General features: G+C 40.1%; 1 protein-coding gene across 2 annotated transcripts in view; it reads right to left on the bottom strand.

Moving 5' to 3' along the window:
- Positions 1 to 11,796: 11,796 nt before the first annotated feature.
- The window catches only part of igsf11 (immunoglobulin superfamily member 11), a 92,024-nt gene continuing 87,619 nt past the window's right edge, over positions 11,797 to 16,201 (bottom strand). The window contains exon 8 of one of the 2 annotated variants that reach the window (XM_076735475.1): positions 11,797 to 15,894. In XM_076735475.1, the coding sequence (XP_076591590.1) occupies positions 15,339 to 15,894 (556 nt within the window). In that variant the 3' untranslated portion in view covers positions 11,797 to 15,338. The remainder of the gene's footprint in view (positions 15,895 to 16,201) is intronic. The other variant, XM_076735476.1, reaches the window with a different exon arrangement.

Raw genomic sequence — 16,201 nt, 5'->3', positions numbered from 1 at the left:
ATGGTAACTGCTAAAGACCCCATCATTGATGACAAGGACCATTAAAATGCTGTGTCACTCTCTCTGCAGTTAGGGTGGTCCAGGATGAGCAAATATATGCTGACAAAAAAAGCAAAAAGCAGGAAATGAAGCATTAGGTCGTAAAGGTGAAAGCGAAGGAGAAAGGAAACAAAGCAAAGTTTGGAGGGAATTAAATCAATAAATAAGTCCCAGAAGGCAGTGATGTCCGATTGATAATTCCCAGTGATGAGGTTAAGTCTTGTTTGATGTTGGAGTCAAAACTGCAACAACTACAGATCAGAGGGATGACGTCTAAAGAGCTATTTTATCATACAAACTGGATGTTTTCATACATTATTCATGACACTACCACTATTCTCTCTTTCTGTGTGTGTCTTCATGTGTATGTGCATGTTCGGTGACAAATGGAGAGTAACTAAAACAATGGAGGAATAGTATCAGCCTCCTCTCTGAGCAGGGCTCATGTAACAAAGCATGATGCCTTTAAACGTGCCCCTTTATCCACTGTTAATGAAGGATATCCATTTACTGTGACCAGGAAGTATTCTCAAGAAACTGCAGAATAGAATTGATTTGATGATTAAGAAAAGTGATTATCATACAGTTAACATGGTGAATTTACCAGTGCATTCAATTTCACACTTGAATACAAATCAAAGCACTCAGAAATTTACTTAGTGTAGGCGAAACTGTCAGCATGATAAAAGAGGATAATAAAAAAAAAAGTTAATGTTTTGTACCAGAATTCTGTGTCTGCCTATATAATGGAGATCATCATTTTAGGTATGTTCTGCTGAGGCGAATTCTATTGAGAGATGTTTATTCAAGGTGACGGAGCAGGTGTGTGACGGAGTTGCCAAGGAGGGCATTAAATGCTAAGATACTGAACTGAGTTGAACTACAATAATGGATTAATCTTGCAGCTCATTCAGCCCCAAGGTCCTTGGATAGTAAATGGAGAGCAACCAATGTGTACTACATCGCCTGTACTTTAATATATCTGTTGAAACGCCACAGGGAGTGGCTTTCTCCAGCCTTCAGTTCAGAACCATGGACAGAGACAGTGCAGTGGCAGAGCACTGAGCTCAGCTTACAGCTGCAAAGACTGCTGTAATCACAACAATGTGTTAGCGATCAGTTTTAACAAATAACCAACATACTCATTTATTCACTCACACCTGATGTACACTGTTTTTTTCAGCCTGCAATCTGATTTACAAGAGCTACAGGATCTTGGCAGTCAAATTACAGCCATTTGGGTTTTTTTTTTTGTTTTTCTCTCCCCTGTTCTGCTATCTTGTTTAATCCTCATATCATGCTTCCTCATACTCTTAAAACAGTCCCCCTGAATTTCCTGTGGAATCAGATTCTCTAATATGATTGGTGTTAGCTGTTTAGCTGTGTGTAAATGAGTTAGGTAAGTTCTGGAAATCCCAGAGTGATGAGATGAGAGCATTCTTCGACAACATAGCAGGTGGAGCGAATGACCTGCACCATATCAAATTCTAGCCAAAACCCTTCTCTGCATATTAATCACAGTCTGGCTGTCTACCTCTTCCTTCTTTTTTTTCCGAGGACAACAGCCAACTTATTGTTCAGTCTGCTGAGCAGGTGATTGGCCGTCAACTACCCTTCAAAAACCAGTCTAAGAGTGTCGAAAGGAAAGAAAGCCCAGGTAGACCTGCTCAGTCAGGCACCCAAACCCTCCCTCTGAGATATGGAAACACTACATTAATATCACGGTGACGCCTGCACCATCTGCCTTCTCACCTTACTTGTGCCTCTGGCTCTCCGAATGTTCAGTATTTATTCAATGGGCTTGCTGGTGCCAGAGACCTTCTCGCCTAATTATATGATTGGCTGTGTCATGTGCCACCTGCCAGCACAGCTGCTCTGCATTTGTTCATGAATTCTCTCGGTCCATGGAGAGGCTTTTAATGACACTTGGACTGTCTGAGATGCCAGAGTTCCCCCTGTTGTCAAGTCTGTTCTTCCCTGCCCAGTTCTGTTTGCTTATATAGTTCTCTTAACTACCAGGGAATATATTCATGAAGAGTCACAGATCATGTTATTGTGTTATTTATTGCAGCTTTAAGTTCATCATTGGGAAAGTTATTCTCAAAGTACATGGAAGTTTTAACGAGAACTAAATGCTGAATCCAAACAAGAAGAGGTTGCCAATACATGTAAGATCAAGGAAGAGTTTTCATATGCGTTTTAATTTTTTTCTAGATCAAAAGGAGGAAAAAACGTCATTAAAAAATACCTGTGTACAAGTAGACTAAGCATGGAGCTGCCTGGAAGGAGGTGAGTGAGAGAATCAGAAGCCAGATGAGAACATATGAAGAGAAATCAAGGCACACTGGGACAGTAGATGGAGGTTTAGAGAGGAGAGAACAGCCATTAAGCTGAATGAAATGCAAGGAAGGTTTTGCAGCAGGCGAGGCAGCTGACAGTGGTGTTCAGGAAAAACGAATAGCTGATCACCATCCTCAGAAATGAACTGACGGCTCTCACAGAGATGTATGTGCAGACTTTGGTGCAAGGCAATGAAAGACAGTGGGTAAAACAAAAGGGATACCTGCAAAAACTGCCTTACACCTAACTAAACTGAATGTTTGGCCAACAGCAGAAAATTGTGAGCACAAAATTCACATATCATCACCTTTAAAGTTGATATGGTGAGCTTGTTATCTTAATTACACATCCAGCAGTTACAGACCAACAAAATATTTGGTTTCTCTTAAGCTGCTAATTGCTCACTCAGCTCGTCGCTTTTGCTAATTGTGCCTGATGGTTGGTGCTGAGTGGGTAGTCTACTGACTGTTTTTAGAGCCTTTTATGGTGAAAACAGCCGCTGCTGTGCCTAAAAACGATGCTATGAGAGCAGTGAGGGTGAACCAAAACAGTAACTTCACAGCCAGAGCTAACAGCTGACGCTCAATATAATGCTCTGTAGAGCTAAAGGTTTGGGTCATAGTTCTGTGTCGGTTCATTGCCATGTTTTCATGATTGTTGTTTTCATGTTGTCATTTGACACAATGTTATTATAAAAATATCAACCAAGGTCAAAAAGTAGTGTGCTTAGTGTATATATAGGATACTATTTACTTCACTTCAAGTACACTCAAGTATTTCTGAAGTGGGACTCAAGGGGTACTTGAGTATACTTAAGTATGCTTGAAGGCAACAAAAACAACACAAAGTGCACTTCTTAACTTCTTCTTCTCAAAGTATATTCTTCATATGGTATAATTTAAGTAGAATATTTGTTTGACCTGGGAGTTGTCGCAGCTTTAAGCAGAAACTGGCTTAGAGGTAGGAGGGAGAGAAAAAAATACCTCTGCTGATCATTTTGCTTTGCATGCATTTTGCTTTTGTTCTTGTCACTCCATTGTTCACAATAAAGGTAATTTGAAATCTTGAATACTCAGGTTGGTTCAGTCAGATGATAATCAGTCTGGTATTCCTAATGCCCTCAACTCTACAAGCAAACACTGTATCCAACAGCAAACAGCTGTCTTACCTTATTGGCACTTGTGTAAAGCGAGTTCTTATTTGATGTCCACCAATCCTTTAGACGAATACAATATGGCTACTAGTAAAATGGTAAGGTGACAAAGGGAGGAGAAAGAGGAGACAAACAGAGACAGAATAGGTGGAAATAGATTGAGAATGAACACAGACAGGGAAGCTGGAAAGTCCTCACTAGCCTCTAGGAAAGTGATTATGTGACAGATGGCAAGGCCTTGACACAAGGCTTCAATTTGATTCCATCATGCCATTGCAATACCATCTCTTTCCTACAATGCAATCATCCCTTTCTTTCCTCTCAGTGCGTCTAGAGGCCTTTGCAGGGAAGTGTAGTGAAAGAAAAGACTGCTGGAGATTCAACCGTCTCACCACATGAATCTCATTTTAAAAAAGCAGAGTATGATTGTATGTGACAATAACAAAAAAAAAAAAACACTTCTAAAAGGGTGTTACTCTGCAGACAGGGGATTTCTCCCACTCACTTCAAAGAGATGTAGAACATCTCTTGCAGGGCAAAAAAAAATATCACCCTAAAAACTTTTTTCAGGCCCCAATTTGAAGTATTTTTCTTAATCCCAATCCTCCCAAATATTAATCTAACTCTAACGCTGAGCTCTGGACATGCAGTGCAGATGCAACCAAGTCCTGTAGGAGAAGAAACATGAAGGATCAAAGAGGTTTCACACGCGGCCAAAACCCAATAAAATGCATAATTTATTTGAAACTGAACATACCTGAAATTTCACTTATCATCATCACATTGTAACATTGCATGCACACACATCTGTGGTAAAAAGGTCAAAGCTGAACCACGAAGAAGCACTGCAGTGAAATGTAATGCTGGATCATTACATTAAATCTCCTCTTCTTGGCATCCTTTCACTGGCTACAAAACAGCAATGTGACACCAAAGCTTTAAGAAAAATCACTTGGCACAGTATTGAAGTAAATTATTTCAAAGTGCTTATGTGTGTGGTTTCATTGTTTTCATGTCAAATTGCCTGATTATTATGAAAACTCTACAGTTTCCCTCAGTCCCGCAATCCAACTAGCATCTCATGCCCAATCTGTGAGAGCTGGTTCCATATTTCTATTCATACAAAAGTAGAATTTACTTGAGAGTCACGCCATCTCATCTCATTCAATCCCTCTCCTCTTTATTACTTAATGAGCAGTCATATGCAACACATGGAGCAGGCGTCTCAGTGTGTTTTAACAAGTAATGCGCAGCTGAATCAGGCACATCTCACTTTGAGGACGGTAAAAGTAAAGATCCAAACAAAACGTCCTTACTTTCCAAAAATATCCTCACGCCCAAGGTCCAAAATAGGTCCGAACAAAGATAGTGGCACGAGTCAACTGTGTATTGGAAAAAGCAACACACACACACACTAACACACACACGCACACATGCACACGCACACACACACACAATGCCTTCATCCTCGGTGAATTTCTGATATGGTGCCTCAAGCTGAATGAGGTAGAGGCAATGCGCAAAACCTCTTGACAATTAGTATTTGAATTTCTGTGTGTGTGTGTGTGTGTGTGTGTGTGTGAGTGTGTGTGTGTGTGTGTGAGATGGGATGGCAGGGCAAACTGATCCTACAGGCTGTTTCTCACTGTTGGTCTCTAGATGCACATCAGAGGAACTGCAAATCAGTTTCATGAGAGCTTCTCTATCTGTCCCCATTTTTTCTCCTCTACCTCCTAACGTTTGACATTTATATGAAAATAAAAATAAAACATAAATTATAAGGTGGGCAAAACAAAAGGCCAATAACCACTTTAGAATACAAATGCAAAGACGAAAGTGGAATATCCAAATGTAGTCACTACACGCACTACAGGGCAAGCAGCAATAATGCACCCAGCAGCACAGCGACACACCATTGTGAGCCCATCATCTTGCTGCTGTCTTTTTAAATTTGATTCTCTCTCTCTGCTGTAGTTCTGTTCGTGCTGCTGTTATGTGCACATTCATTTCAGTGCAAATCATCACAAATGTCAAGCATTCATATTGCCTATTTTTAAGTTCTCATCCTGTAGCAAGCTTTTGTCCAACTCCTCAGCCTAAGAGGAGAAATGTCTGTTCTCTCCTGCCCACATACAGTTCATGTGCTGTTCCAGGACACTTCAGTCAACACACTGATGGCTGCCATACAGTCTCTGGCTAATACCATCATCAGCGTCCCTTATCGCCTCCATGCTCGGTGGCAGCCTGCCTTCTTGTTCAGCAGTGTTTTACATCCATCATGCTCTGGCCTCCACACCTCAGAGTCTCACAGGTGGGAAACACATAATATCTACTAATCAGGTCAAAAGAATTCCTAATTCAGATCATTGCCAGACATATCACATCCATCTGGTCATTGTGGGCCCGGCAGGTACCCCAGTGGGCATATAAGCCCGCTGGTAATTAATTCATATTAATCACATTCTGCTTCAATTGCTTCATACTCGTTACATCTGTTAATTCTTCTGTCACTGTTTTGCTAATTGCTATTCGTTGTATTCTGCTAAATCTTACACATCCATCACTTCAGCAATTCTTCGTATTTGTGTATTTGATTGATGATGTTTGGTTTTGTGCTAGCTTGCTGCTCGTTGTCTCTTTCTATTTGTTATTTCTGGTCAAAAAAATCTCTACATTACAGTCTCCATCCTGATCATCACATTTACTGAGATCTTGCCAACATCATACATGCTTTGGTGATTGCAGGCTATAAAGGTTCTCTAATGAAGCATTTAGTCATTGCTGACAGAGCTGTTACATTTCGCAGCATCTGTCTGTTGCTACTTTGTCACTGCATTCTGCTAATTGCTCAGCTTAATCGCTCCGCTAATCTCCATATCGTTGTTGCAATCTAAAAACTTGCCATTGCAGAGCATATCTTATCCTCCCTGTAAACTGACTTGGATGTGGAAAATTGATGGAATTTAAGAGGAAAAGATGAAGTCAACCCGCTTTGGTTCGATATCACATTTTTGAAATTAATCCAGCCTGTCACACATGAACTCATGTGATTTGATTCATTTAATTCTATTTGGTGTGCTCGCCATGTGTTTGGAGATTAAAACATGAAAGTGTTTTCCTCTTGTTCATGAACAACACAAACAAGGCCATGTCTTTCTTAAGGTGAGGACACACATTATGACTGCTGAGCTGATTAGAAATATTGTTTGGGCCTGATAACTGGTTGGACCAAGTGGGACCGCGTCTGCTCCAGTATGGGTCAGCTGCTGTTCAAAACCACAGCCTGTCATTTGCTGAGATTCTAATTGTGCTGTACGAAGACACAGTTGGACTTTGAAGCAAATGTTCGTGTCAGCATGCTCAGTGACGAGGCTAATATGTTGATGCTAAGCTAATATGTTTACCATGTTGACCATCTCAGTTTTGTGTGCTAGCATGCTAACATTTGCTAATTCTACAGTTGAGGCTGATGGGAATGTCAGTTTTTCAAGTATTGAATAATTACAATTGGTCACTTAAAAACACAAAATAACAACTGATAATTATAAAGGGGTTAGATCAAAAATCACAGTTACAGGTACACACAAAACTCACAGATGGGAAGTTCTGAGAACAGCAGGTGAGGCACAAGGTACTGAGGTGGAGAGCTGCTCAGAGATACGCTGGAACGCACAGAGGTGGTGTGAGTACTTGTGTTGAGGACACATGGTGATGGAGACACAGGTGAAACAAGGTGGTGATGGTTGAGGGCTAGAGGCCCGAGGCAGGTGGGGGCCAGAGGCTGGGCGGCATGGTGGCAGAGATGCTGGAGCTGGAGATTGGTCCAGGAGAACTCAATAAGCAAAAACGAAAAAGACACAAGAGAACAAAAACTAAAGATTCTCTTTTACTCTTCGAGAACACTGACAAACAGCCAACAATACCACTAAGCATCGGAAACAATCTGGCTACAGGTCCTCTGCAGTCCACAGTCTTTATGCCGTGCTTGATTGTAATGAGTCCCAGCTGTGTTGGAGCCAGCTCCCAAGCCACCTGGAGAACCACACCCAGCCTAAGCCCACACCTCTCCACAGTACACAACCTCGTAGTTTTCCAAACTACCATAAAGTTGTCAGTGAGTCCACATTCCATTGAGTGTGTTTTAAGTAGCTTTAACTTTGTGGTCCATTTCTCTGTCAGGCTTTTCTTGGTGCTACAATAATGCTCATTTATACTGGAAGGAAGGTTTTTTTTTTTTCTTCCTGATATTGTCTGTAATTTCAGTTTGCTCTGTTCTTGTTGCAGATAGCTGAACATTGAGACCAACATGTTCTCTGTTCACACCAAGCAAACAGGATGCTGTATTGGAAAATAGGATGCTGAACACAAAATGAGAATCTAAAATTCTTAACCTTGCTGCCATTTCCATGCTGTTTCAGTATTTTACCATTTACTTTTAAGTCATCTGCTCTTACTGTTGCTTTTTGGCCATTTCATGTGACTGCAGTAGACACCAGTGCTTACACTGAGTAGAATTTACAATAGATTTAGAGTATTTTTTTTTTTTTTTACTATTATTATTAGTGTCTCAAGGAAACAACAAAGTCCTTTTTACTTTGAAAGTGACATTCCATTCCCACCCAAAGTTTTTTATCCATCCCCATTAAACAAAGTTTACTTACTCTTGATCAAAGTTTAAATTGTTTTTCGGAGCCACTCTCCTCTTCTAACCTCTGAACCTGTCCTTCTCTGTGCTGAATCTTTTTTCATCACCTTGTTTTTTTCTCTTCTTTCTCTTTCCCATTCTCCACTGATTCTCTCCCAGATGGACTGCTTTGACCTCTGACTCAGGGGGTTAACAACATCTATAGAACTTCTGCAGCTCTATCGGACCGGAAAAAAACACTGCAAACTGGTGCTTCTTTTCTCCTTTCGATTCTCCATTAGATAGAACTTCTTCCCTCAGTCCCCCTTCTTTATTTTCCTACCTTCCTTCCATCCTTCAAATTTGATTGAATTGATAAAAAAAAGAGAATCAATATGGTCACATATATGATAACTTACATAAGCTTCACATTTATACAATACCGATTCCAAGATTATTTTTCCAGTTTAGTGGCTGTGTGAAAGGCACAGAATGCATTAAAAATGAATGGGGCGTATTAGTTGGAAACTGTCACTTGACAAGTTGTGTGACAACAGCTAAAAAACTAAGACAACCTTATGTTTCCTTTAAAGGACCAGTGAGAAAGTTTTAGGGGGATCGGTCTTCAAAATATGGCAGAAGTAGAATATGGTATTCATAAGAATGTTTTAAGAGTCGTTGTGTTTTGAATGAGCTCTTTATCCACAGAAGGAGCAGCTCCTCTTCCACAGTCGGCCATTTTGCACTGCCATGTTTCTATGGTAGCCCAGAACAGACAAACCGAACATTTTTGCAAGATTCGCGACCACGTAGGTTCTCCTACACACTTAGAAAGTTTTATAACTGCTATACAGTAGGAGTGCAGTGAAAACCAAAGTTCAACACTGTCTTGACATATTTATATGAATCTTAAGCAGTAGGTGAGGTCAGTGATGAAGCACTGTAAGTTGTTAAGCTGCAAAGTTGTTTATTTAGGCTATTTTCATGTACAGGTGGAAGACAGATGGTACTTTTCAGGAGTGCTCAGTGTCTTAGTGTGTGATTATGACTGCATAAGCATTACAAATTAAACTGGAAACCCAGTGGGCTATCATACAAGGGTTCATTTTTTTGTGGTTTCAGCAGAGGCACACGGGCCTACAGAGACCGAGAGAGAGGGGGGGGGGGGGGCAGTGAGCCAGTTCTACAGCTCAGGGTTATTATGGGATGGCTGCTCTATAGACAACAACAATGACAGGAGAACATTTTGGATAGGGCCATGTAATGGATGTCCAAAGTGATTTCTCAGAAACAGCATTGTGCATTCAGCCTGCAAACCAGAGAGGCTTGATTGGTCATATTCAGCTCCATAGTTTGGCCACCTGTCTGCCCTACTGGGAAATGGGTTTCTGCAAATCTCTCTCGCTCTCTCTTGCTCAACTATCACAAAGATGAATATGCGCTCTCACATGCTGGTTTCATTTCCTGCTCCTACTTCGAATGCATAATCCCTACTGTCAGTACCCATCAAGAGGCCGTTTTTCAGGCTGTGTTTTGAATGAGTCTTGTGATGGGTGTGATGGTGAAGTTAAAATATTTTACAACTTACACTGATTTTGAAAGCCAGAAAGTCTTATTTTATAGAAAACATGTTTCCATCTCCGAACATGTTGTTTTAAGTAAGACCAAAGCATGGCCGTTGATTGGATTTTCTAGTGTTGCAGAAATAGTTTGTTTTTGATTAGTGATGATCATACTTGTATCCAGTTTCTTGGGGTATTCAGTATTCAGACAACCTGGGTTCAAAAAACATGGACCTGCCAAATTGTATGATTTCATTTAAGTACACTCGACTTTTAATTGTAATTTGGACCATGAGGGTAGGTTCTTTATCTGCTATATAGATGTGGTTGTAAATGTAAAGTTTTGTCAACATTAACTGTGAAATTTACAACTTAAAGTATCAAAATTTAAAGACAAAAGGAAAGTTGAACACAGATGGGAGTTTAGTCTCATCCAGTCTCAAGGTGTCTATGCTGGAAATGATAGTTGATCCTTTGGTCACAAGTTTTGTGGCTGCTGTTAAGCATATTTCAGTGAAGTTCAACACTTGAAAAACAAATTACAGTGTTTATGTAGCCCTTGCTCTAATTAGTATTGTGGACACATGCATTGTATGCACGCTTCAACAAAGACACCCCCACACGGTAAGTGAGTGGAGAATAATGAGCAGAATCCTCAGGAGCTCTGGTCCACTGCCCTTTTTGCTACTGCCTTTCCAAAGGTCACTCGTGTAGATTCTTGAAGCTGAAATGGTTGAGAGAAAGAATAAGGAATACAGATGAAAATGCAAGAGTAGAAACGAAACCACCACCATTAAGATTGCATTAAGAAAAGTGCTGTTAAAAATGAATTATTAACACTCAATCCACTACCATTGAATACATTTGCGTTTTGTAATGAATGGTTAAACTGACTGTCTTGAACTCATACGATGGGATTTGAGATTCAATTGAACACATCTCTGGGTCCTGGCTGCAATGAGTACATAAACACTGCCCCCTAGTGGTTATTTCAAGAACTGCAGTCCCCAATGATTCTAATCCAAACATTGCACATGACTACTATACATTACAGGAAGTGCTGAGCTGGTTAAAATGGCCATGGCCATGCATAAATCTGCCAAATAGCAACAACAGAGCAATGCCATGCACACACACACACACACACACACACACACACACACACACACACACACACACACACACACACAGCGTGTTTTCATCATTTTGGGGGACATTACATAGACTTCCATTCATTTCCTGGAGAATTACCCTAACCGCTGTTTGCCTAACCCTAACCTTAACCCCAGCCTACACCCTCAAATTTAAACATTATTTGGACCTGCATTTTGTCCACATAAGGAAGGCAAGTCCTCACAATGTGATTGTGTAACGTGACGTGAGGAATACATGGCCACACACACATACGCAGAGAGAGAGAGACCTAAATACAACCTCAAACACACCAAGTAATTAGGAGCTTTAATGCAGTGTAAGCAGGTTTACACTTGAGTACAACAGATAATGTCCCTGTTATTCCCGAATTCATGAATTCATTCATAAAGTACATTGTATATATGAATAATGCTGCATAGCGTTCTCGGTCAATGGGCAGCAAGCATTTGATCATTTATCTGGACTGAATCTCTATCTTTACTTGGAGGGCATTTCTTTTTTGCAGTATTACTCAATTTGTCTTGGAAATAGAAACCATGAGGGCATGAAGAAACTAGCACACTTGCACATTCTTCACATTATTATTCTGTACAGCTTCCTTCTTTATGGTTGTCTTAACAGCCTGCAGCAGCACCAGAGGCTCAATAAATGAGTTTCATAGAAAGCTTGTTGAGCAACGCCTGAAATGCGTTATTCATATTACAACAGCAGCTCCTCCTGAAGTCGATACCTACTGTATCTGAGACATTATATGCAGAATCTGTATATGGCATGTAGCTAAAATACAGTAAAATGTTTCTGTATGTTGATGCTTCACCATAAGACTTCAAAAGAAAATGTTTAATGTCATTCATCTTAGGATCAACATTCGTGTCGTGCCAAGTTAAACATGCAACACACAAACAAATGAGCGGGATACCGACTAGAATGTATTAACAATATTTATTCACTACAAGTTCCAGTGTTATTTTTCCTATTTAATTTCAATCCAACAGTAAGAACAAGATGTATTTTTGTACATATTTACAGATTTATTTTACTATTGGCAATGTATCACGTCATTGTTTATCTATATACACAACCCATATACCACCTTGTGTACCACATGCCAACCTATGGCCTGGGTAGAAGATGAGATGTTCATTTAATCTAGGTTAAAACCTCAGTAGTTTACTACCGATTGTGCTCTCTTTCCTCCATTGTTCCTGCAAACAGAGGGCAGAGTTAGAATAAAATAATCTCAGTTTAGCTTCTCCAGCCTGAAATTCTCTCTGGGAAGAGTTAAGCCAGAGCTCTTAGAAGAAAAGTTCCTCTTTGATGTTGTCAGTCAGTGTTTCAGTGAGGGACACTGGGAGAGATGGTAAGTGAAATCTACACAGACAGAAGACTTGTCAAACCAAAAGGAGGGCAGGGACCTTGGAACGTTTGACTTTTTTCAGCCTTATTGTGTTTATATATCAGTGTGTGTGTGTGTGTGTATCTGTGTGTTGCAGGTGGACTTAACCAAAGTACTGTAGCTCTGCCACACAGTAGACAGACTTGAGACAAAAAAAAGGAAAACATATTGGATAAAATGTCTCTGTAATCGGAGCAAATATACGATGATGAACAAACAGATTTGTGGTTGATCTGGACTGGTACACATTATAACTGATACAATGGTCAATACATAGAAAAACACAGATTTCAAAGTACAAGCCATTTCCATCAGGGCGTCCTGGCAAAAAACACCAGAAATTCAGGATTTCTGTTCCATCCAGGTCTGTGTAAACTGCAGGACTGCATCACTGTCAGTAAACTGTGATGGAAAAACAGTGTTTACTGGTACTTAGCAGGTCGATTTGTGAGACTCCATAAATGTGTGAATTTAGGGGTGACAGCAATAACACAAAAGTTTAATCTTAGATATTTATTGCTCATAAAATCCAAATATTGGTTGGGATTAAAGAGCATTTTGTGTATTTATGTTTCCAGCCTAAAACAATCACCTAATACCACTCTAGACTGAGGGTGGCTGCCAACACTCCCAGTTTTTATTTTCTAATTCCATTAACTGTATTTGAGTGGATCTAACACCTACTAGGAAACGGCTTGAAGACATAAATTTAATAGTCCCCACATAAAAAAAGTCAGCGAAGTCATCTGGATGAAATCCACCATAAATCATGAGATTGTATTTGTTAAGGTTGGAGCACTTTCCGTAATGTTAGCACGTGAGCTTGTCTAATGTTACATTTAATTAAAACGCATCAATCAAACACAAAGAGGAATTGCTTTGAAAAGTAAAACACATTTTCCAGTACTTCATGTAACAAATAAACAAATAATTGCCGTATCAAATATTCCATTATAGTTATAAGAAATGATTAGTATTGTGCAGCAAAGGTAATGCACAATAAGAGATGAGGATTGCTAAATTTGGGAATACTGGAACAGTTCTGTAGCAGACTGTTGATTCAACTGGTGACATTTGGTTAAAATATAAATACAGCAGGTCAGAAACACAGTGATACTTTCTACCAGATACAGCATAGGTGTCTACTATTTATAGTAATGTTAAACCATACTGTATTTAACTGAAACCTTGTGATGAAATGGCAATGCTCATTAGAAAATGAAATCATAAAAAAAACCCATCCCTTCACTGAAACCAATAACCGTCAGTCACTGTCAAACCCAGCTTGTTGTTTATCATCACAAAAAGAACCGTTTTAAAATTAAGACACATCAGTTGTAAAATATGTTTCAGTCAGACATGTAATGTATTTTCTTTGATTCACAATCTAGCCTACTGTTGTAGTTACAATATGTACAGTAGAAAACAGTAGGTGTTAGCCTTTGTCAAGGGAAAAAACTCACCTTTAAATATAAATTTGTCTCTTTATAAAGCATTTATGAAATAAGACATCCTCTTATCCGCGTCTTCTCAAAGCAGCACTGATGTGACATGAACCGGATCAGGACAACGGCAAGGATGAGCACAGCGAAGGTGTGACGACAAAATCCATCTGCAGGTTCAAGTTTAAATCAGGGGAGAGTAGCTTTCTTTTCTCAAAAGTGTTGTGCAGTTTTTCTTTTTTTTTGTCTTCAAATATCACCAGTAATTGTTCAACCCTGATTCCAACAAAGTTGTAAATGTAAAACATAAATAAAATAGACTGTGATAGTTTGCTAATCATTTTGGACATATATACTCAATTGAACACAGTACAAAGACCTCATAAACTCACTGATATTTTAAGGATCTGCTTGTTTTGAATTTGATGCAGCAACATGTTTCAAAGACTGGGAAAGTTGTGGAACGCTCCAAGAACACCTGTTTGGAACATCCCACAGGTAAACAGGTTCATTGTTAACAGGTGATAGTGTCATTATTGGGTCTGAACATCCTGGAAAGGCTCAATCGCTAACGAGCAAGGATGGAGCGAGGTTCACCACTTTGTGAACACATGATTGTATGAAAGAAATTACGACATGAGCTCAGGAACACTGTTTGTTTGCATGTGTCTGCTTTCTGTTTTTATTTAGATTTTACTGTGTCCCAACTCTTTTGGAATCAGGGCTGTATGTGCAGGAAGGTTTCTATTTATGTGGTATGAATAAAGCATATCATTAGTAAGAATTAGTGTTCATAAGACAGCAGTTTTGATATAAAATTTCTCTGAAAAGTGCAGAAACGTAATTAAACTGTTTGCATTCAATGAAGTAAAGTATATTATGCATTGTATTGCACCGAATAAAACCCTCTCTCTGAGCTTCTAAGGCCATTTCACCCAACATCAATTCATTCTTATACGTTCATCCTTTAGGTTCTTCCCAACAAACATTTGAACATTCATTTTTTTTCAATGCCTAACCATCATCATCACTATCAATCCTGTCAAAATCACAAATCATAATGTCAAAATTAAAACTGAAAGTATTAGAAATAACATGGACTTAATTTGTCATCGTAAAACATGGGACATGCATTTATGTGAGAATCCAAGCCCGCTTCAGTCTGACCATGCAGTAATGACATGCTGAGATGAAACTGCCTTGTGTTGCTTTGACTCCAAAAAAAACAAAACACAATCATCACAATGATCCAGCCCTGAAAAAGATCTGGAAATCCAGGTTTTGCAGGAAACTTGACTTCAGCTTTGTGAAATCATCCAAGTGGTTGAAAAACAGTTCCCACCACACCTGCCAGGAAAATCCATCCAGTAAGGGGATGATCAGACTCCATGTAGTGCTTATCTACAAAATGGAGGGTTCCGTCCATCAAGGAATTGGCATTAAATGAACTCTGCACTGTAAAATCCCAGTTTGTTTTGAGATAAAGAGGTCGAGACATACAGAAAGACACAGTTGTAAAGGGCAGCGGGCTGCTTCAGCCCATATTCGGTCTGTTTTTCATCAGTGGATTTCAAACATCGCAACCAAACATCATTGAGTCTTGTTTTCAGAGCTAACAAATCTGATTTCAGACCAGCGAGCCTGCTCTGCTCTGGGCGGGCACCATGACCGGCACTGCCCCCATCCGCTCCAGTGTGGCCTGGCTCACCGCGTAGGAGTGCGTGTGCTGCCCGTGCGTGGACGTCACCACCGGTTTGAGGCTCACAGAGCCGTTGCTGCGCACCATGGTGGGAGGGGACGGGGCAGAGTTTGTTGTGACCACCAGAGTCTTGGGTGGGGGGAGCGTGTGGCTGCCATTGGCAAACGATGTGGTCGTTGCCGTTGTGGGCTGCGCGTGGCGGGACAGCGGAGCTGAGCCTGGTGCTGTGACCACTGTACTGTGGCCGTGTCCTGCGTTCTGAGCCTGTCCGTGTCCGTGCGCACCATGAGCAGCGGTGGAGAAGGTCTGACGAGTGTCTCCATTGTAGCGTGTATAGGAGTTGGTGTCGTAGTTGGGTTTGGGGTTGTGCCAGTAGCGGCTGTTGTAGGTGTTAGTGGACGTCAGCGTGTCGTTTTCTGAGGATGAGGCGTCTGCGTGGAAAGCCTTCACTGACGATGACCTCTTGGGAGGAAGGTCATCCTCTCTGTTCAGAAAGATGTAAGTTGATGTTGAGAAGATGTCAGTGATATTAGAAATGAAAGCAGTATAACAGCCAATTTGTTCATCGTCAAATATTTAGAACAAATCTACAGCGTATTAAAAATTTAAAGAGCTTCTCTGTGCAGACAAGTTGCAAGAATCTAAATATGACTTCTTTACCAGTTTTTGCTCTTCAATCTTTCAATATTTTCTGTTAAATATACAGTGGGTGGTTACAATAACTGAAACACTATAAATACAAAAGCAGCAAAATTGCCAAGAACTTTTTTTTACAATTTTACATTGTCCAA

The sequence above is a fragment of the Chaetodon auriga genome, chromosome 7 (genome assembly GCF_051107435.1).
Source record: "Chaetodon auriga isolate fChaAug3 chromosome 7, fChaAug3.hap1, whole genome shotgun sequence".
Classification (NCBI taxonomy): domain Eukaryota; kingdom Metazoa; phylum Chordata; class Actinopteri; order Chaetodontiformes; family Chaetodontidae; genus Chaetodon; species Chaetodon auriga.
This window is presented reverse-complemented; position numbering and strand designations above follow the sequence as displayed.